The 22,040-nt window shown below is 35.4% G+C and overlaps 1 protein-coding gene across 6 annotated transcripts in view; it reads right to left on the bottom strand.

The window, feature by feature from the left end:
* col14a1a (collagen, type XIV, alpha 1a) overlaps positions 1–22,040 on the bottom strand; it is a 115,525-nt gene that overhangs the window by 71,528 nt on the left and 21,957 nt on the right. For all 6 annotated transcript variants that reach the window (XM_042740700.1, XM_042740701.1, XM_042740703.1 and 3 more), the window contains 11 exons: positions 9,678–9,833; positions 9,470–9,589; positions 8,259–8,423; positions 7,818–7,979; positions 7,573–7,730; positions 6,530–6,659; positions 5,127–5,269; positions 4,755–4,884; positions 3,604–3,743; positions 2,336–2,462; positions 1,257–1,396 (listed from right to left, as the gene is read on the bottom strand). In XM_042740700.1, coding sequence (XP_042596634.1) covers positions 1,257–1,396; positions 2,336–2,462; positions 3,604–3,743; positions 4,755–4,884; positions 5,127–5,269; positions 6,530–6,659; positions 7,573–7,730; positions 7,818–7,979; positions 8,259–8,423; positions 9,470–9,589; positions 9,678–9,833 — 1,571 coding nt within the window. The remainder of the gene's footprint in view (positions 1–1,256; positions 1,397–2,335; positions 2,463–3,603; positions 3,744–4,754; positions 4,885–5,126; positions 5,270–6,529; positions 6,660–7,572; positions 7,731–7,817; positions 7,980–8,258; positions 8,424–9,469; positions 9,590–9,677; positions 9,834–22,040) is intronic.

The raw sequence follows: 22,040 nt of genomic DNA, 5'->3' as shown, positions 1-22,040 counted from the left end.
CACACACACTCACACGCTTGTGTCTGTGGTCACGCGTGGCAGGGATAGCGGTGACAGGACATGTTCAATATGCTGCTGGTTGTTTTGGTGTTTGTGAGTGCCAGTGACTGGTCATTTCTAATAGTGAATTACAGTTGGCCCCAGGCTCCGGGTTAGGAAAAAGTATTGATTGACTCATAAATCATTTTCAAGGACCTCATAAAATTCATATTTCACTTTCTCTTTTCCATCATATATGGTTTGTTGGAACTAACATCTAGCAATTGATGTTTAAAACAGCGAGTAAGTCACAATGTAGAAACATTGTAGGAAAGTCAAAGAGAGAAAGCAGAGAACTCAAGGGTTCAGGGTTTGGCTGGTTAGCATGTGCCCCTGCTGGAAGATGGCATGACTCCACCATCCTACTGCCAAAAAAACATCTGTCTCCACTAACAGACTGCTTTTGCAAGCCACATCAAAAATATTTAATTATATTATAGTAATATTTTGCCAGTGACCAACTGATTTATATATGCATTTAATTTTTAAGAGGTCTTATTAGCATGAAGCAGACTTATTAGCATTATCAGAGGTGCACATACAGTAAGTGGTACGCAGGTGCGCATGCACGACCAAAATAAAAAATGCACTGTGCAAATAAGTTCAAACGCTCATTTGCATACTGACATGATTGACAGCTTTTAATGCACAATTACCCTTTTATGTAATACGGAATAAGATTTCTGCTCTTCACTGATGCTTTTCAGTCAGCAGCGCTAGACGGCTGCATACTTCCCGGCAAAATAAATATAAGTAAATATTAGCTTTTTAAAGGTTTACTATAAAATAATTTATTTTTATTTACCAATCCCTTTTATTTTAAAATATAATAGTATTATCACACTTTATTTTTTTATTTTTTTATTTCATTTTACAAAAAAACTAAATAAAATAAGTGCAATAATAATATTATAACCAATTTTTTTAATATATAGTTATATCTAATTGGTCACACTATGTGCAGTGTGAGGACCAAACCAAATCTCCAGGTGCTCTTATGAGAACCAGGCTGAAAAACTTATGTGCACCCCTGCTTATTATTAAGATTTATATTATATTATATTATATTATATTATATTATATTATATTATATTATATTATATTATATTATATTATATTATATTATATTATATTATATTACAAAAATTGTATTAAAAAGCAAAACCAAGTACCTTCTAGCTCTAATATCACTAATCATTTTATTGTAATTGGCTGACCTCCATCTCTTGTCCTCCTTCAGTGGGTGACCAGGCCATCTTATAGAGCACCACATCTCTGGCAGGATGTGACCAGCTGACCCGGAAACTCTCTGAGGTCACCTCTGATGTCATCAGGCTGAACGGGGCTGGCACAAGCTCTGAATGAGATAAAATCAAACACGGTCAAGCAATCAAAGGTCCTTTGCTAAAGTACAATTCACAATTTCACAAAAATTGACAATTATGTTCAAAATTGTTTACATACAAACTAAAACAGTAGTTAACTGCAAATAATAATAATAATTTCAGTATTTTGTCTTGTGTTCCAGTAAAATATGTAAACATCCTCGCAATAAGATAGATACACTTGAAAATTAGTGTTCTCCTTTTGTGTTCCATAAATGAAAGTCTTTGAAAGGCTTTGACATGACATGAAGTCGAGTAAATGATGACATAATTATCATGTTTTGGTGAACTAATCTTTTAATTTTTCATTTGGTGAATGAATTCCTGAACATTCCTCATTTCCACAGAGCGACCGACATTTACCATAACAATCACTTTTAAATTCAAACGCATTCCCTAGAAAATTCTCCATGTAACCTGATTACTACAACGACAATGTCAGGACACCCACAGAACAATGAAACTCGGGAAATGAAGGCCCAGATCTATTATAGATTCCAGCAGCCAATCAATGATTACTGAAGGTAACAGCCTGCCTAGAAAGTGATGCTTTGTCCAGAACAGAGAAAGCATCCATTCCCGCTTTCCAGCTGGAGTAAATTGCAGACTCTGTGTGCGGCGAATATTGTAAATTCTTTTGGAGGAGGAAAATACAACAAAATATGCACATACATGTACATGTTAAATCAGCACTGCTGCGAGTATATGAGATTTGTTTTTTTTCCGTGCTCATGATAATGAATACCAATGGGCCCTGTCTCTTTTGGGCTTGGAAAAATAATTTGCATATATCCACACCTACCGCCCAGCATATGCTGGCATCCTTAAAACAGCCAAAAAAAACAGAATTACTGAATTCACCCATTTAAACATTTTTACGCCGTTCATTGGCAGGGATCAAACAGTCTTACTTGTATTGAATCTACCACTGAGCGCCTCTGATTGGCCAGCATCGTAAAGAGCAAAAACTTCCACGGTGTACTCTGTTAAGGGTGACAGGTTCTTCAGGTACACATTGGTGACTGGACCCAAATCCACCTGGACAGAAACAAAAAATAATGACACAGCAAATTCACAGCAAATTCAGCAAATATAATGCAGGTAGCAATGGTCTCGATGGTCACATGACGATATAAAACGATACGACTTCCAGGCAAAAAGTGTAGTTTTTTTAAATATATTTAAACTTCTTATTTTAAAATGAAAAGTCTTTAAAGTTGTGTTTTGTGCCATTATGCTTTGGCACAGTGTCTGTCAAACAAACTAAAACCAAAAGCACAATATGGCTTAATCCCTTCATTAACTATGTTTGCACTGTTTATTTCAAAGTGACGTGCACACATTGTTTTCCGCGCCTCAGAACGTCTCTGTTCACACTGAATGAATGTGAAGTGAGATGCGTTGTGAAGTGAGAATTTGTAGTGAGACACGTTTTATAAACCTGTTTTCACTGAAGCTGGAGATTTCCTTCAAAATAAAAGCTCTACTGCTGTTTCCGTCCAAATAAAAGCTTTAAAATGCAGTATGAATTGCTGACAGCTAGTAGTTTGAATGCAGTCCAAATTCAAAATATCTCTTTCAAGTGTAGAAATTAGAAAAGAAGTATTGTATTTTCCCTATTTTAGTGTAAAGTAAAAATAATATACCTATGAAATATTCATTTTCATTTATTTTACAGTGCAATTGTTTTACAATATATGGCTATTACTGTCATTGTTGTTATTATAATCTAATTTGATTGGCTTCCTAAAACACCAGTGTGAATGTTATTTAGACTGAGACAGTACTGTATATCACAAATAAAAAGAGGGCTGAGTCCCCTTTAAAGTTCAGGTACAAGTCAGGTACAAAAAGTTTTCTTTGTTAAAAACATAGGTTGGAACTCTTAATTTTGAACTCTCAAAGTGCATTAGATAGAAGAATTTAACTTTAAAACTTACATAATTGTAATTTTTTTCCAATTCTTCATTTGTATATTTTTAATATCACAATAAATACCATTTTGTGGACTTCATATTGCGATATTATCATATTGTGAGATTTTGATTATTTGATCATTACATCCCTATTTTCTATACTATACATCTGATTAAGTGAGTGTGAGAGTGAATGAGAGCATGTTTGTTTAACAGAGAAACGATAGCTTGTCATGTATTGTAGGTTGTGCTGTAGTGATCACCTGACTGGTCTGGACACCATCTGTCTTCACATACACGACACGGTAGCCCTTAACCTTACTGGACACTGCGTCCCAGTTGAGTTGCACAGAGCTGTGGTCAACTTCAGTGACCCGCAGGTTACGTGGAGGTCTCAGGGACACTGCAGGAAGACAGAGACTAATGATCAATCACTGACACATACTGAATTTTAAGTGACATTGTTACAACATTAAAGTCACAATGATTTTGATGCGCTTTTTTAACTGCTCATTAATTTTCCTAAAAACACGTTCTGTCCTTGTCTTGTAACTCAAGACAATGAGAGCGTGTAAGACAATGTAACATCTTTGAGTTAAACTTGTTAAACAGGTATTTTGGATTCATTTTAATGAATCAGTTCAAACTGCCAGTTTTAATTAATTGTTGCTGTTTTCTCATATATAAAACTATATACAGTAGGATTTAGTAGGATTTCATTCTTTAATTATACTTTTATTCAGCAAGAATGCACTAAACTCATCAAAAGTGATAATAAATGCTGATAAATGTTGTTCTTTTGAACTTTCAATTAATCAAATAATAATAATAAAAAAAAAACGGTTTAACCAGATCAACATATTAAAATGATTTTTCAAGACTGCAGTAATGACTGCTGAGAATTCAGCTTTGCCATCACAAATAAATAAATAAATATATTGTATTATATTATATTATATTATATTATATTATAGTTAATATAATTATACTTTTACATGTGAATATAATGTGAATATATGAAAATATGCCTTGATTAGCTTTAATCAGATTATCTTAACATAAGTTTTCTCTTTGAATTCACCATTTTTAATATAATTGGCTTCTAGGGCTGTTTTGATGAAATCATGTTTGATCTGATTAAAAAAAAACACACACACAATTACAAGCCATTTCAAAACAAATACACATATACTGATTATTATTAAAAGTGTGAAAATAATGAAATATTTTATTTATCTGTACCACCCAGCCCTATTACTTGGAGCACCTTTAAACATATTTTAGTGTTTATTAATTAATTATTCAGAGTTTATCTGTGCTGCAGAATTCAAAATAGAACCATTAAACATAAAAAGAGTTGGAAAGAAAACTGAGTGCATGTTTAAATTTAAAACAGACTGGCTTGGACACTCACTGGTGGTCTGCTGAACAGTAATGGGATCACTGGCCTCCTGTCCGTACATGGCATAGACCGTAACGGTGTACTCTGTATCAGGAATCATTCCAGTCAGCTCCACATCAGTCACCCACTCATCCACATTTAGCTGTATCCGAAAAACAAAGGCAACACCTTTAGAGCAGCATAAAGGCTGCTGAAACACAGATCAAAGTGCAACCAAGGGAACTCAAACGTGATGTACTGTATGTATTTCTTCTTCTATGGCTCCCATGAAAAGAGTGTACCAGCAAAGCTACTATTTTGGGAGAAGTGTCATCATGCCGGAGCGGGCTTAACGTTTACTCAAACACAGACAGGCACACTCACAAAGACAATTTGCAGCCTCACCTCTCTTTCATCTGTAGTCTTACTGTTCAGTGGAGCGTAAAGGATCATGTACCCAGAAGCCCATTCTGCATCCCTCCAGCGGGCTTTCATGCTGTTGTCTGTCACATCGTACACCTCGAGATCACTCACCGTTGACAGAGCAACTGAGATACATACATACATACCAATCAGACATCCATATTTAACACAGACAGATGGTTTGTTTTTGTGTGTGTGTGTGTGTGTGTGTGTGTGTGTGTGTGTGTGTGTGTGTGTGTGTGTGTGTGTGTGTGTGTGTGTGTGTGTGTGTGTGTGTGTGTGTTTGCATGTGTGTGAATGCATACATTGTAGTCATTTTATAAATACATATTTTTGTCTTATTTTACAGTAAAAATACTGAAAAAGTCAGCACCAAATTGCCTTGTGGGCAGCACGCTGACATGTAGCTCAGTTGATTTAATTTATTCTTAATTTAATCTTTAATTCATTTTATCTTCATTGTTATTTGAGAAGAAAAGTAGTATAAGATATTAAGACTAAAATAATATTTTATATATATATATATATATATATATATATATAAAATGCATTTTGAATTACACTTAAAGTTACATTTTAATACCTTTTTTAATAATATTTTATCATTTTATTTATTTAAGAATAATAATGCAGAAAAAAAAAAAATATATATATATATATATATATATATATATATATATATATATATATATATATATATATATATATATATATATATATATATATATATATAATATATATTTATATATATATGTATATATATATATATATATATATATTTATATATAAATTTACTTTAATTCATTACATTCTATTTAGTCTATTTTCAATCCAAATTTTATTTCAGAAAACAACTTATAATATCTAACACAGTTTAGCTTCTCATTTAAATCTTGCTTTACTTGGAAAAATAAATACTGATCAAACTATTTGTTTGTGTGTCTTGAGTATTTTTCAGTTTTGGATGTGTGTGTAAAAGATTTGCAAAGATCAGTAGTGTGTTCTGAGTTGGATTCTGGGAAGAGTGTGACTTTGATGGAGTGTGAAGGGAAGCAGAAAATGAAATGTTTTCATTCTGGAACAAGCACACATGAACAGTCTTCACAACAATCTTCTACCACAAACCAAAGACTTTAAACATCTTAATCAAACACTAAATGTTATAGAAATCAGTTCTGTGTTCTTGAGTTGACTGACATACATCTCCTGAAAAGTAGTGTTTAGGAAATAAACATACTGTATACTGATGATAGAATTAGTGTAAAGGGCATTTAGGAAAAAGAAATAGGCATGTGGTTTGTGGATAATGACTGTTCTACAGTGAAATCATGTTTGAAATGTTCTGTAGTCAAGGTTGGTCGTGGCAAGTTTAGAATATGACTCACGCGTGATCTCGCTGCCTCTCAGAGCGTCACTCGCTGCGCTGCGGTACACAGCGAACACAGCAATCTCGTATTCAGTCAGAGAGTTCAAATTCTGCAGGACGACTGAATTCTCCGTGCCGCCCACCACAATCTGTACAGCAAGACAACAGCGGTTTGTGATGCCTAGCACAGCAGTTTGCAGAATGGTTATGAAAAATAGGACCAAAAAACTCAGCTGTATTAAATAATGTGGCAAAGTGCAGCACATAATATTTATAGTATTGTGCTGACACCCATCACAAAAATGGAAATAGAACGAAAGATAAAAGAGGCACTGAAAAGTATTTTGACATTTAAGCCACAGTTAAAAATGCAATACTGTCATTCCTCTTGATAACAAAATATCAAACGAACTGGGGTTTATTTTTAAGACTGAAAGCACAAAAATTACTTCAAAAACAATGACAATGAATGTTGAACATCTGGAGAACATTAGTTAACATATATAGTAGGACCTCTGACAAAAGGTATTCTATCTTCTAAAATACATTATTTTCTTAAAACCACATGTTGTTCCAAACCTGTACTCATTTATTTTATCTGGGGAACACGACAAAAGGTTGTTTTTTGACCATACAATAAAAGTCAGTGGGGTTAAATGTTGTTCTGAACCTCATAGACCAGGGGTAGGCAACGTCGGTCCTGGAGTGCCGAGTTTAGCTCCAACCCTGAAAAAAAACCTCACTTGTCTGTAGCCTTAGTAATCCTGAAGACCTTGATTAGCTTGTTCAGGTGTTTTCGATTATGGCTAGAGCTAAACTCTGCAGGACAGCGGCACTCCAGGACCGACGTATCCCTGTCATAGACTTTCATTATTTGGGTCTTTTGTGTTCTACAGAAGAAAGAAATTTAAACAGGTTTGGAATGACATAAGGGTAAAGAAGTGATAACAGAAATTTCTTTTTTGGGTAAACTATCCCTTTAAGATAGAAGGTTTTGGATATTTTGTGGCATTGCTAATAGCCGAGTAGCATATTTGAAAGTTGCAATAGAGCATTGGTCACCTCTTTCACATTATCTGCTCCAGTTGGATGGTAAACAACCCGATATTTTTCCACACTGCCAGACGCATGAGTCCAAGACACACGAAAACTGTGTGGAGTCACCTCAGAAGTGACCAAGTCCTGGGGTGGAGACGCCGTCTCCTCAGTGGAAGAATCTCCTGTCAGTCATGAGGGAATCATGAGGCTTTAGATCAGACATCAGATACTGTATCTAAGTTTAAATAGCAAGCCATTAGAACACTCACGTTTAATATCTTTATCTTGTTGTTCCACTCCATCACACACCTTTCTGGTCAGACCTTCCACTATAGTGCTCATGATACTGAAGTCTGCCACATTATAAACGTGTGTTTCCTGTGGTTCAGAGGCGATGGCCTTCAGCTCGTTCTCATCAGCATTCTTCACACCTACGCACAACCACACATATTCACACAGGCTTCTGGAATACCTCAAATAAATAGCTTGTGTTGATAATATGTCAGTGTTGACAGGCTACAATCTTTCGGCAGATTTTGAAAATACGTATTAATGATAAAAATTAATAAATAACTTCTGAAAAGCTCTGCAAGATGTCTACATCAGCCCTGAGGATGTTTATTTATCACTGGATGAACATTTTTTTTTTTACATACTGCATCCATTAAATTCAATGAACACAAACAAATGCATGAGGATTTTTCAAATACCAATGGCAAATAACTCGACTCCAGCACTTCTCAGGGTCTGAGCAGGCGGAATAACGTCATCCTGGGATTTGCCGTCGGTTATCAGAATTCCAATTTTAGGAACATCACTACGAGCCCCAGACTCGGGTTTGAAGCTGTTCTCCAGGATGTAGGTAAGAGCAAGACCTAGCCAGACGAAAATAGTAAATGAAAGCGTTTCATAAAATAAAGTTACTAAAAAAAAGTCACAACTTGTGAGATATATAGTTGAAATTTTGAGGTATGAAGTTGCAATTGTGAGATATAATGTTGCCATTACAAAAAGTCGCAATTACAGTCCAACAAATAAAATCACAAATACAAAAAAAAAAAAATCACAATTGTGAGCTATAAAGGTATAAAAAATATAGAAAATGAAATTATGAGTAATAGTTACAACTGTGAGCTATAACTTCACAATTACAAGAAATAAAGCAGCAATTGTGCAAAATGAAATGGCAAAGAAAGTAAGTCATAATTATGAGATATAAGGATGCAGTTAATTATAGTATAAAAAGGTGCAGTTAATTATAGGAAATAAGTTATAGGAAATAAAGTCACAAATAAAAAAAGTTGAAACTGCAGCAAAGTCACAATTAAAATCACAATTACAAGAAAGTAAGTCAAAATTGTGAGATATAAAGTCACAGTTGTAAGACACTGAGTCACAACTGTGAGACATAAAATTGCAAATACAAGATATTAAGTCACAATTTTGAGATATAAAGTTACAATTACAAGAAACTAAGTCACAATTGTGAGATAAAATTACAATTACAAGAAACTAAGTCTCAGCTCTCGACTGTCAGATATAAAGTCACAATTATGAGCAATAAAATCAGTTTTGAGAAATAAAAATTGCAATCACGGGAAAGTAATTCACAACTGTAAGACATAAAGTTGCAATTGTGATATAAGAATTTGCTCTTCCACAGTACAATACTAAATAGCACCTATTGTGCCTGGTAATGGGTGGTTAGCATATAAAATGCAGGTTTCCGCAATGAAAAAAATATACACAAAAGTGAAATACTGATTTAGTTATTTATTGTCATGCCTACATTAACAATTTGTTGTACTTAAGATTTGTACTTTGGTGCACTGATCAGACTAGTTATTAACACTTTCACAAGGCACAGTATATCCATGTCTCTAGAACAATGGAAAAGGTCTGAAAAAGCACAGCACATTACCTGTGAGAGTGTTGCCTCCCTTGTACGGCAAGTTTTTGACAGCATCTATTACTGCATCTTTTGTACTGAAGCCATTCAAGTGCCACTCAATCCGTGGATCGCCACTGTACTGGGCCAGTCCTAAAACACACAATAACACTTTACAGATCAGATCTAAATTAAAAGCAAATTAATTTATGATCTATTACTGTACATTAACTGAACCCACCAATCCGGGTTTTGTCTATTCCCACATCGAAGGCATTGACCAGGTTTTCAAGGAACATGCGAACCAGATGGAAATTGATTCGCCCAATACTCCAAGATCCATCGACCAGGATGACAATATCCGCAATGGCAGTTGTTGTGCAAACAAACTGATCCACTGGATTATGAGAGATGAACAGAGAGAAAAAGAAATAAAAAGAAAGAATGAACCTTGTTGCACATATACAGTCCCATATATCTATAGATCCAAAAACATTGTCCTCTGAACAAACAAACAAACCCAGCACCATATTACAAATTACACAGCAGTCTGAGAATGCAGGTACGGTTTTATTGAGCCAATTTGTCATTGCACAAAGTATCATCAGAGGGCAGGGAAGAACATGCTTGATTTATGAACACAGCAGTAACAATCAACAAAAGTTAAATTATTTTACTCATAATTTCAACAGAGGAGCTTTGGGATCCACACTGGTTAGAGACAACTGATGGCATCTTGAACTCCAACATATCATGTGTGTGTTTATGTCTCTGCAAGTGTGACGGTAACTCCTGGCAGTCCCACTGTGCAATAACTACATATCCACACACAGAGGGGGTAAAGTGATGAAGTGTCAGTACAGGCAGTAAATCTGAGGAGTGCAGGACCACAGTGCTCAGCAGTGTATCATGGGAGTCTGTTTTGTTCCTCCCTCAATCATTTATTTTCACAGAAGAACTGGCCGTCAAAGGCTTATAGCATGATGCAAGTCATGTCTATAAGAGCATTAGTGTTTGGCACCATCTACAGAGGATGAAATACAGAACAGGGACATTATCCAAACTCAACTAGTCCTGGACATGAATACAGAGAAATCCATTGACGCAAAGATGGCAGCGAGGAGTAGAGAACTGAGGCTCTTAATCCGTTGCTAATGACATATTTCCATAAGCTTAAAAGAGAGTGATTTACATTTTAAAAGGATAGTTCATCCAAAAAATTAAAATTGTATAATTATTTACTCACACTCATGTCATTCCAAACCTGATTGTCATTCCTCCATGGAACATAAAAGGTGAAAAATGTTTTCAGTGTAATGGAAGTGAATAATGACTTCAAAAAGATGCAAAATTACCAGAAAGTAGTCCACAGAACTTATATTCCATGCGAGTCTAATGTTATTTTTATGTGAGGCACAGAACGAAATTTATTATTCCCAAATAAGCTGTTATTCCAGGGAGTTGCTAAGTATCGGGACTGGAATCAGACAGTTGAACTTCAGAATCGAATCTCTAATTTGTATAAAAAAAAAAAAGTTTTATGAACTGGATAAACTGATTCATCAAAAAGATTCACAAATCAAAAATTGTTTGTTGTTTGTGTTATTTTTAGTGAGTAAATAAAGACGGGATGAATGTGAAATTTACTTATTTATTTAATTTTTTTTTACTTGTTTGTTTGTTTGTTTTTGGTGAATATTAACAGTGAATAATGATCTCAATCTTTATGTCTCATGAAAAGTTTTTCCATGAATAATGATTTAAATTTGAATATATTCTGTGAAGATTATCAGTGAATAATTTTTATTGAACAATGTTTACATTTTGATCTATTTAAGATTTTTTTGAAATTTTGATCTTTCATGTGAAGATTTTCAATGAATAATTACTACAATTTTTGGTCTAGTTTTGCCTTAAAAGTTCCCCTTCAGGGCGGGGTGACGTAGCGACCGGGAAGCTTAACCCTTTCGCAAGTAAGTTTAAGAAATTCTAGCTGAGCCCCCAGCATGAGTTTTTTTAGGTGTCCATCATTTTAGAATGTATCGCCTTATTGTTACCATGGCGACATGTCATGCTTGTCATGTGACACAACACAGCCACAATAGACCTGTATGACACATGGATCGCTTTTATTTATTTTTTTCTGTTTTATTTAAAATATTCATGAACATGCTCACTATATTATGAAATATCTGATATTCTTATTTTGAAATATGTGCAAGTAAATCTATTTGGTAGTTGAAACACTTTTATATTGAGCGTGTTAGTTGATCTGGGTGCTGGGCTCCGCCATGTTAGTTTGCGCTGAATCCGAGCTGTGGGATTTAGATTTAGGGATGTGCAAATTCATCCTCTCCTCCCGAAACACATTAAAGTAGGTCCCCAGTAAACTGGGAGAAGAGCAGAGTAAACACTGAATATATGTGATAATATGACAATTGCTCAGCGCGTCCGATCTGGCTCCGTGCCAGCCAAAGCACGAAAGCGGATTTAGGAGGTCAAGTCTCACTCTACCAGAAGTGTGGCGGCCTCCAAGGCCTTTCTGGCAGGTGTTTCTAAGCAGGACATATGCAATGCTGCGGGTTGGTCCACACCCCTAACATTCATCAGGTTCTATGGCTTCGATATGCGAGCCACTCTGGGCTCTTCTGTTCTCTCGCCCTATCTGTGCTCTTCCACACTAGGCAGGGATTTGTAAGTCTAGCAGCATGGGCATACTCATTCCCATAGTGTTTCGACGCAGCTCGTGTTCCTGAAGGGGAACATCTCTAAGCTACGCATGTAACCATGATTCCCCGAGGGAACAAGATGCTGCATCTCAGTGCCATACTTCCAGCATCCCTGCGAGTGCTTACTTCATTTCCCAGAAGCTACCTCTGTATCCACCACACGTGCTTTTAAGCTTCATGATCGCTACGTCACCCCACCCGTGATGTCTCGCCCATCCATTAGACTGATTAAACACATGATTCAGAGCATGGTTAAGCTCAAGGCATTCCCATAGCGTTCTGACGTTGATGTTTTCAGTAGATAGTATTTAAATTTTCATGTTATGTGAAGATTTTCAGTGAATAATTAGTACAATTTTGGTCTAGTTTTGTCTTAGAAGGTTTCAGTAGATAGTGTTTAAATTTTTATCTGTTATGTGATAGTGAATAATGTTTACATTTTTATCTATTGAAGATTTTCAATGAATAATGTTTACAGTTTGATCTGTTAAATATTTTCAGTGAATAAAGTTTAAATTTTTAGCTCTGATGTGAAGATATTCAGGGAATTATCCTTCTATTTCTTACATAAAGCCAGGGTGCGAATTATGAAGAAGGCTTGATCCCCCTGATGGATGTCAAAACTAGATGTAGGGGGGGCCGGATAGAAAGTAGCCTATGCATAATATAGAGATTTACTTGTAAATATTAAGATGCATTTCTATAGCCCTGACTGATTTTAAAATGTAATTTTGGCAGCCCCTGAAATGGTTCATATTAACATGCCTGAGTGGTTGAAGAAAACGAAACTCATTCTTAATGCTGTTGAACTGAATTTACGGAGCAAACTATTTGCTAGAATAACCGTAACATTAACACCAACTCTGAAATACAAGCGTGGTTCTGTCAGTCAGATGTGCGTGAAAGCTGCATGTGTTACTATAACAAACACTGCTGTTTTCTTTCAGAATCATCATTGGCTGGTAGAAAGACAAAAATGTTACATATACGTTTTTACCAAAAAATGAAGATAAGGTAAAGTTGTGAATAATTACATTTTAGACACATTGTCAGTAATTTGCCAACAAAAATAAAGTCATAGGAAAACTGTTCTGTCGCTTTCTCTGATCAACCCTCAGCGGTTTCATTAATGAATCCATGTTTTTAAACTAATCGAGTGAATCAATGATTCAGTAAGCCATTCATAAAGGCAGTCAGTTGCTTCTTTCTGAATTAATCAGCTGTTTGAATGAATCGATTGAATGAATGACTGACTTATTAAAACATGGATATGCTACCACCTACTGGCGCTATTAGTTTTACATTTAGAGTACCATTTCTTTTTTTAAATAATTTCATATTTTACTATTTATTTGCATTTTTGTATGTTGAATTAAAATATTTCTTTCTAAAGCTATTCTAATGTCTACTCAGTGTATTATTTTCTAAATTAACACAATGCTAACTATTATCTTCAATAATAACTTTATCTTTAATTAATCGGCACATGATGTGCATGTTAATTAATTAGTCTCATTAATTTGAGATTCATTTGATTAATTAATCTGCACATAATGTAATTAATAAGATTTTTTTTTAAATAATCACTTGACAGCCCTATTTAAAACATAAAATTAAAAAATACCCCTAAACCCCCACCCCCATCCCCCAATGGTCACTGTGTAATTCACACCCTGTATAAAGCTATGACTTAAAAAGAACAGCACGTCATGTGTACCACTTTAATAATACTTCAACTTTCATTATACTCATCACTTTTTATGCTTCATAAATGAAAAAAACATACTACTTTGAAACAACATCAGGGTAAGTAAATTAAGACTTTTCTTTTTTAGGTGAACCATCTCAGTATAGACAGCTACAGCAAAAGCACATCTTGGCAGGCAAAACTATTGCGCATGTCTGTCGAATCAGTTTAGTCTTACCACCAGGAAACGATTAGTCTCTGAGAAAACACTCAATAAACCTGCCAATCAATCACTGTGAGATTTGTTTAATTAACTCCTGTGCTTCTTAATTCCTCTCTACCTATTTATGTCTGTGAATAGCGGTGGCGTTCAATCCACGCCATTACACAAAGAGTCAAGACACAGGTACCTTCTGCTGTTATCAGTGAGCCAATGAGAGCCCCGGTATCACTAATCAATGTGAGCTGCTCTATCTGAGAGCACGAGGCTGATTGTATCCTGAGATTCAGGGGTGAGGATTCATCAAACCCATCAGCTACCTGGCAACATCGATTCATTAAGCCCTAAGAGCCCCCGGACTTATCTACTAAGCAACAGACTCCTCGTTGGCAACTTGGAAAACCAAAAAAGGTCATGCGATCACTATAGGATGCTGTGGAAGCACTTGCTGCAATGCAGCTGCTGTAGATTGCAGCTGTTGGGCTGCACAAGCTCTCTTTTGGTTGCGGGACGTCCTCTGGGAGCTCTCAATCAAACATATGCTGGAGGAAGAGAAGAAGAGACAAGCGAATGAGATTAACACGACAGACAATGCAATCAACTCTTCGCATCCTTCATGAATGCAAAATCAAAGCAGCGGCGATATGATATATACACTATGCATGCAGAGCTACATTAATTATGCCTATTCTGGCTTCAGTGTCATCGCCTGCGTGTACCGCGGCGTCTCCAGACATGTGAAATATTCACTAGAGGTGAGAGTCTGCAAGCTGGTCCCGTGGCACGTCACGTTTATTGTTCTTATTAAATGCATATTAAGATTAACTACTGAATGGACGCTCTTGCTGCTCCTGTCAGATCCCTCATGTCAGAAATTTGTCAGCTATCTTCATTCCCTTGCCGCTGGGGTGTCTAGACTACTAATGTGGGGGGAAGGAGAATTCTTGCTCTTTCGAGGCACTGAATAATGATAAGTTTTTAGCAAGCATGTCTTTTTTGCTACCTTTTAACTCTCTTTGAGGTGAAGTCATTAAGGAATACAGGGATGTTGAAGGGACAAAGATATAGTAAGCCTGGGGTTAAAACAGTCTGCTTGATATCTGGAGTGGTTCTTAATGTGCTGACAATATCACCTAAATAATTATGCATGTGCTACCTACGGGTAGCTATTATGAAATACAGCACACCCAAACAGGATGGGAAATTCAAAGTTCTTAATCTCAAAAAGCCCATCAGATTTTATTTTCCCCTAAAACTTTAAAATGCAAACTTTTAATTTCTTTTAAATATTTCTTTAAATAAAACAAAATAAAATAAAATAAAATAAAATAGTCAGTAAGATATTTTAATTATTATTATTATTATAATTATTATTATTAATTTTTTTTTTCTTCGAGAAAAAAAAGTCTCTTATGCTCACTGCAATTATTTGCAATTAATCTCAGGGTAGAAAGCCCATTACATTTTATTTACCCTAAAATTCTAAATGGCAATGTTTTATTTTTTATAATATAATATAATATAATATAATATAATATAATATAATATAATATGGTTTAAGATTGTATAATATAATATAATATAATATAATATAATATAATATAATATAATATAATATAATATAATATAATAAGGCAAATGTTTGGGGTCAGTAAGATATTTAAAAAAAAATTAAAGTCTTTTATGCTCACAATCATTTATCAAAAATATTATCAAAACGCACACACACAAAAAAACAGTACTATTGTAAAATATTATTATAATTTAAAAAAACTATTCTAGTTTTATTTTTTATTTATTTATTTATTTTTTTTTTTAAACCATGATACATTGTTTGTCAAATTAGAATGAATAAATATGCAACACTTGAAATCTGCAAAACCGTTGTTCTAAGATTTTCACCACTTATTTACTTAAAGAAACATAATGCAGGATTTATTGTAAAATACTTTATAAAACTATAATATAGTATAATGCAATGTAATGTAATGTAATGTAACAATACACACAACAGCACGTAATGCCAAATATTTTATAAAAATGTAATGTAATGTAATATAAAAAAAGAATAATAATACACATACACATATACATAAGCCATATACTTGTGAATAGTTTCTAAGTATCTGAGAACAATTCTGAGACTGTATCTGAGCTACAGTGGCATATCAACAGGAAAGAGAGAAGAGAGAAAAACAAAGAGAGAGAAACAATAAGAGAGAAGGCCTTTAATAACTGAAGTGGGCAGTGCAATAAAACATAAAACCAGAAGAAGAGCTCATCTGGGTCTCTCAGGGGCATGTTTAAATACCATTCAGCGCCCATTAAGTTTAATAGCTCTAACCAACAGATTTCCCCCTCTATTCCCACTTTTTTATATCCTAAAGAATGCAGACAGGGGTTATTGAAAAAGTGCGAGGAGAGCGGCTGATCTATCTAGCCTCTGTAGAGCATTTTATTACGGCGGCATTATTCCTCTCTCATGCTTCAGCTCTCTCTCAACTTCAGGTCATGCCAAGTATGCTATGGGTTGAGACATCAGCAGAGGATTCTGGGAGCAACATAGCCAAGTGCCAAACAATGCACAGGCCGAAGAATGGGCGCCTTTGTTCTAAAGAGCACACAAAGTTAATCAGTCCACTCCATCTAAATAAACCGAAAGGACAGATAGCATGCCACAGTCTGCTCTTCTGGGCCTTTTGGGGAACTCCAGAAAGTACACTCTTTCTGACCCGTTCCACCATCTTCCTAGAATTGGCAGGAGAACCTGAAACAGGCCTTTAAGACAATTAAGCATGTCATCTCATCTCTTAATGGGACGTGAAGTGGCAAGAAATATAAAAAGGTGAATCAGAGTTTAAACACAGAGGGCTGTGAGAGACGAGAGCGCAGTGGAGCGGAACAAGATTTAGATTGAGGAGACAGAAGGTGGGCGAGGTGTGACGTCACTACATGGATGAGGCTGAGCTCATGAATATTAATTGTCTGTATTACACACTGATTTGACACTGAGATACGCAATATCAAAGCAGTCTGAAATAAGGCAGATACGTTTTAGGGATGCGTAATATGTCTGCACCATAGTGGTTTATCAGTATCAGTCAGAACTGTACAATGTTTTAATATTGCCTTTTATTCTTGTCATTTTTAATCATATTGAAATGTCTATAATTTAACATCAATTTACTAGAAATAATGATCAAGATATAAGAAATAAAATGTATGAACTTACATTAAAAATGATTAATGTCACTTTTATTATCTTTCTACATAAATATACATTTGTTTTTGAAGAAATAGTATCCAAAACTACAGCAAACCATATGCTGTATCAGAAATGTGCTTGTAATGCAAGTATATATTTTAATTCCAGCCAACTAACTTTGGTTGAGTGGGCTAAAAGTGGAGCAACGCAGACCCGGGGCCCCTCAGTTCCAGCACCCCTAGCAGACACAAACCTACAGCGTGGAGTGGAGTTATGAGAGTGGAGAAGAGCATTTGTGATGTTGACTTGTGGGAGCATTGATGCAGCCCACATCTAGATTCCTCCAGGCAGACCAGCTGGAAACAGTGATGATTACTATTCTCATTCTCATAGCACTCCTGTTAGTTTCTCATCCTCATTCAGCGCTAAAGAGGTCAGGCAGCTCCAGACCAAACACACTCGGTCTGCACACTAAACAGCCTACATGTTTTGTTTTACATATTATTTAACTGGTTCATGTAAGTGCATCACGTCTAAGAATGCATGCTCAGTTTCTGACCAATCACAGACAGAATTCATGATTACTGACCAATCTTATGGTTGAGTTCACTGTCATGCAAAAATCATCAGATGCCTCTAAGCCTCCTTTTGAGAATCGCCAAATAATGCTGTCCAATCTAATATCTTCCATACAAGTTCAAAGGATTCAGTCCTTTAAAGTAAAGGAATTTTAATCATTAATATGGTTTGCAGTCCACGGCTTCTTTACAAGCTCTTTTTTTTCTTCAAATGACCATTTCTCCCAGACATGAAGATGATTTATTATGGGGCCTCCATTTATCTGGGAATGAAATTGACTGTGTAATTTTTTGGATGCTTCTATTATTCTCAAGCAGCATTTTTACTGAAGTGCAGGCTTTGGGCTGTGTCTGGGCTGGAGGGATTGTTTTACACTCCGTCTGGGGTTTGCGTGGGAAGAGGCACAGACCGAAAGGCCTCTAGACACTTTGAACATGTCACCGCTAATTTCCAAACTGCCCTTCAGCAACACACTATATACAGCATCTGCTAACAGGCTCTCACACGAGGAGAAGTGATGTTATAGCTACAAATAAATATAAAACAGAAACCTACAGAGTTTGGGTAATCGTGGCTACGAAGAGAGCCTGTCTCAGCTTGTCAAAGCTCGCCGAAGATAGTTGCATCACACGTAGAGATCGATGGTCAACAGAACTTTTATAACTTCTAGAAGTTTATTTCAGACAATGAGCCTCTGTTGGGTATATCATCCATGCAGACGGATAATCAATATTTCAGACTGTATTGTGTTCAGATTTTTCAATAAATTACATCAATCTCACCATTTAGAAACATTATAAAACATCCAGTGACTCTAAACTGTACATATTTCAAGTAACATAGCAAAGTAGTACACTTTCTCTGATTTAACTCTAAGCAGGCAAACTGCAAATATTATAGAGCCTATAAGAGATGCGTTCACTCTCACAAAAAAAGGTACAAAAGCTGTCTCTGGGGTGGTACTAATATGTACCATTTAGGTACTAATATGTAAACTTTAGGTACTAATATATACCTTTGAAAGGTACCATCTCTTTTTTTTTTTTTTTTTTTGTCCTGTAAGTGTTGGAATCTGGGGCCTAAATTGCTTTATTATACAGCTTTCTGAAATACTTCATTCTGACTCATCAGAATTGTTAGTTAAGTGTTTGTTTAGTGTTTTATTTTCGTATTGTTCAGGGTTTTGTCTTGTTTTATGTTTTGTTTTGTTTTGTTTTGTTTTGCTTTGTGTTGTTGTTTTTGTTTTATATTATTTCTTTTCCATTCGTTTACTTTCAGTTTATTTTGTTTTTGTCTTGTTTTCGTTTGTTCACACAATGAAAGTCAATTCTTGTTTGGGCTCCACTGACTTTTATCCCTTTAGATGTTGTAAGTTTGAATCTTGCTCACCTGACAACTTTGTAAGTTTTTCAATAAGTGTTTATCAGTAATGGTGCTGTATTTGGTTGAATTTTATTGTATTTTACTGGAATGAAAAGCATTCCCTTAAGAAAAAGAAGTTTATTCAAGTTTGCTATTAGTATACTTCTTTTAAACTAAAAATAGGAAAGTATGCTTTAAGTTTACTTTTTATGTACTTCTCAGAAATGGGCTTTATGTACTTCTCAGAAATATACTTAAAATGACATTGAAGTATACTTGACTTATACTTACAAAAAGTCTAAATATACTTGAACTTTACTTAAGTATACTTAATAAAATAAACTTGAAGTATACTACTTTTTGGTAAGGGTTTGCAAACTTCGGATGAAAGATGAAGTGTGTGACAGCTGCGCGTGAGGCAGTGCTCTGAATATTGCCACTCTATGTTAACTACTGGGTCTGCCAGTGTGAGGAATGGGTAATACTTAATGCAACGATCTTTGAAGTTTTTTGACTACTGGAAAGGGGAGAATATAGAGGCAAATCACCTCAGATAACTTACTGCAGCAGTGTTAAGAGTGTCACATAGTCAGATTTACAAATGTGCTGACAGCTAAGTTAATCACAGATTTTTACAGAGGCTGAAATGCAAGACGTGGGTGGGGGATGGGGGTGGGGGTGGTTGTAGTGCCTATGTCCTGCATCTACACTATGCTTATCTAGTGTCTCATATATCTATCTGTTTGGTAAGTAGCTCTCAAGTAAGTTGGACAATATACCCTCAGCTGGTTATCAGAGCAAACTTAAACAATTCATGATAATATAAGATTTGTCTACTCATGAAGGTATATGAAAGTAAAGTTAGTAAGTTTTTTTTTTTTTAAATAAAAATTCAGGAGTAAGTTTAATGGAACGCAATATGTCAGTATGTCTCTAAATGTAAATGTCTTGTATTAGCAATGCTTCACAGTTTGAAAATACAAAATTCAACACTTCTCCATTAGATTTCAGTTCATTTTACAGAGTTTATATACTGAAATAACTATTACTCTACCTTCTGTTCACTCTACAAAAGTGATGGGTTCCTCTATATTTTTGTCTTATTTTCCAGTGGAAATGTCTAAAGATTCTTAACTCAGGATACATTTACTTGAGAAGCAAAACAAAAAAAGTTAAAAAGCCTTATTTTATGAGAAATTGATCGAGTTGCCATTTGTGGTTAAATCAGGAAAAATTATCTACCTGTGGGCTTAGAAAAATCTATTTAATTCATGGGGGGGGGTATGTTACCCCACTGACAGTTATTTTTTTCTTTCTTTTTTTTTAAATAAATTCATTTGTTCACACTTGACCAATTCTCACTATTAACTATTAACTACTACTTTTGCCCCAATAAACTCCTAATTGGCTGCTTATTAATAGTTAGTGAGATAGTTGTTACGTTTAGGTATTGGGTCGGATCAAACTATCTAAAATATGGTCATCCAGAATAAGATATTCATATGTGCTTTATACAGTAAGTACTACTAAACAGCCAACATGCTAGTAATATGTACGCTAATAAGTAACAGTGAGAATTGGTCCCTATACTAAAGTGTAACTATTTATTTAATTTTGTTCCAATTCTCAGAAAACAAACTTCATATGTTCTGTTGTATGTATGCAACGTTTAATGTTATGACTTCATGAATTTGAGACTTTCTCCCCCGATTTAAAACCTTTATAACCTCAGAATTGTGTGAATTAAGACTTTTTAAGACCTTTTTAGGAGCTGCATAAACCCTGCTACTTCATGCTGAGGTCTTGATCACCCTGTAGGGGGTCGTTTTGCGATAATGACCATCTGACTGTACATTATCCATTACTTGTACCCCATTACATCATCATGTTGCAGTCATAGCAGATATCAGTTTTACTGGCACATCCCGAACAGCCATTATGGGCGATCCTCACAGGGGTTAATTAGCACTCATTTTCATTAAGCTATAGGCCAGACAGGGTGAAAGTCTAAAAGCAGCAACAGATTTGAGAGATGTCGCACTTTAGCATTTAGTGCAAGACTTTGAAATGTGAGCATGGGGAATTTTTGCCAGAGAGGGAGAGAATGTGGATGAGAAACAAAGAGCGAGAAAAGCCCACCTCAGTGTCCTCTGCTGTAATGAGTGAACTACTTTTCATGTTCAGAAGCACCCTACATTAGCTTCAGTGCGGTCTGATCTCTGACCTTCTTCTCATGTGCGGGTGAAGGGCAGGACAGAGGATCGCTATCCCACAAGTGCCACTATTAACCAACTCGGTGTTTCATCAATTGCCAGTCAAACCAACCCACACCACACCAAATCTCTATGTGCATCATAAAAAACAGTCCTTGGAAAAAATGACCAGAGGCACTACTAAATCCTGAAGGAGGGCAGGGCCTAAATAAATGATAACACTGGAGATTAACGTGGCGATAAATTTTAGAGCCTGAGTGTGCTTCCTCCCAATGGTTTGGCAGATGTTATGAAAATATCAGTTTGCCCTCGTGTTGTGCCTCCCCTCAGGCCTCGAGTGCTGCCACTTTATATGGGCGAGGTGTCAGAGGAGAACTCTTTATTGAGTCATCCATTAGCCGCCCAACACAGCTTTAAACAGCTGTTTGTTGGGTTGCCCCCATTTTGGGCACTATATCTATTAAAATATAATGAGAATTTGTGCTCTTTGAAAAGAAGCAAGTCAGCTTCAATCTGACTGCAAAAAGTATGTTGCAAAAGCTCAATTTCTTAATCTAAATTGAATTCTTTTGGTGTTGTTTTTCAATTTAAAAAAAATCTACAAAAACC

Source organism: Cyprinus carpio, chromosome B16 (assembly GCF_018340385.1).
Source record: "Cyprinus carpio isolate SPL01 chromosome B16, ASM1834038v1, whole genome shotgun sequence".
Taxonomy (NCBI): domain Eukaryota; kingdom Metazoa; phylum Chordata; class Actinopteri; order Cypriniformes; family Cyprinidae; genus Cyprinus; species Cyprinus carpio.
The sequence above is the reverse complement of the archived record's forward strand: the minus strand, read 5'-3'. Positions and strand labels throughout refer to the sequence as shown.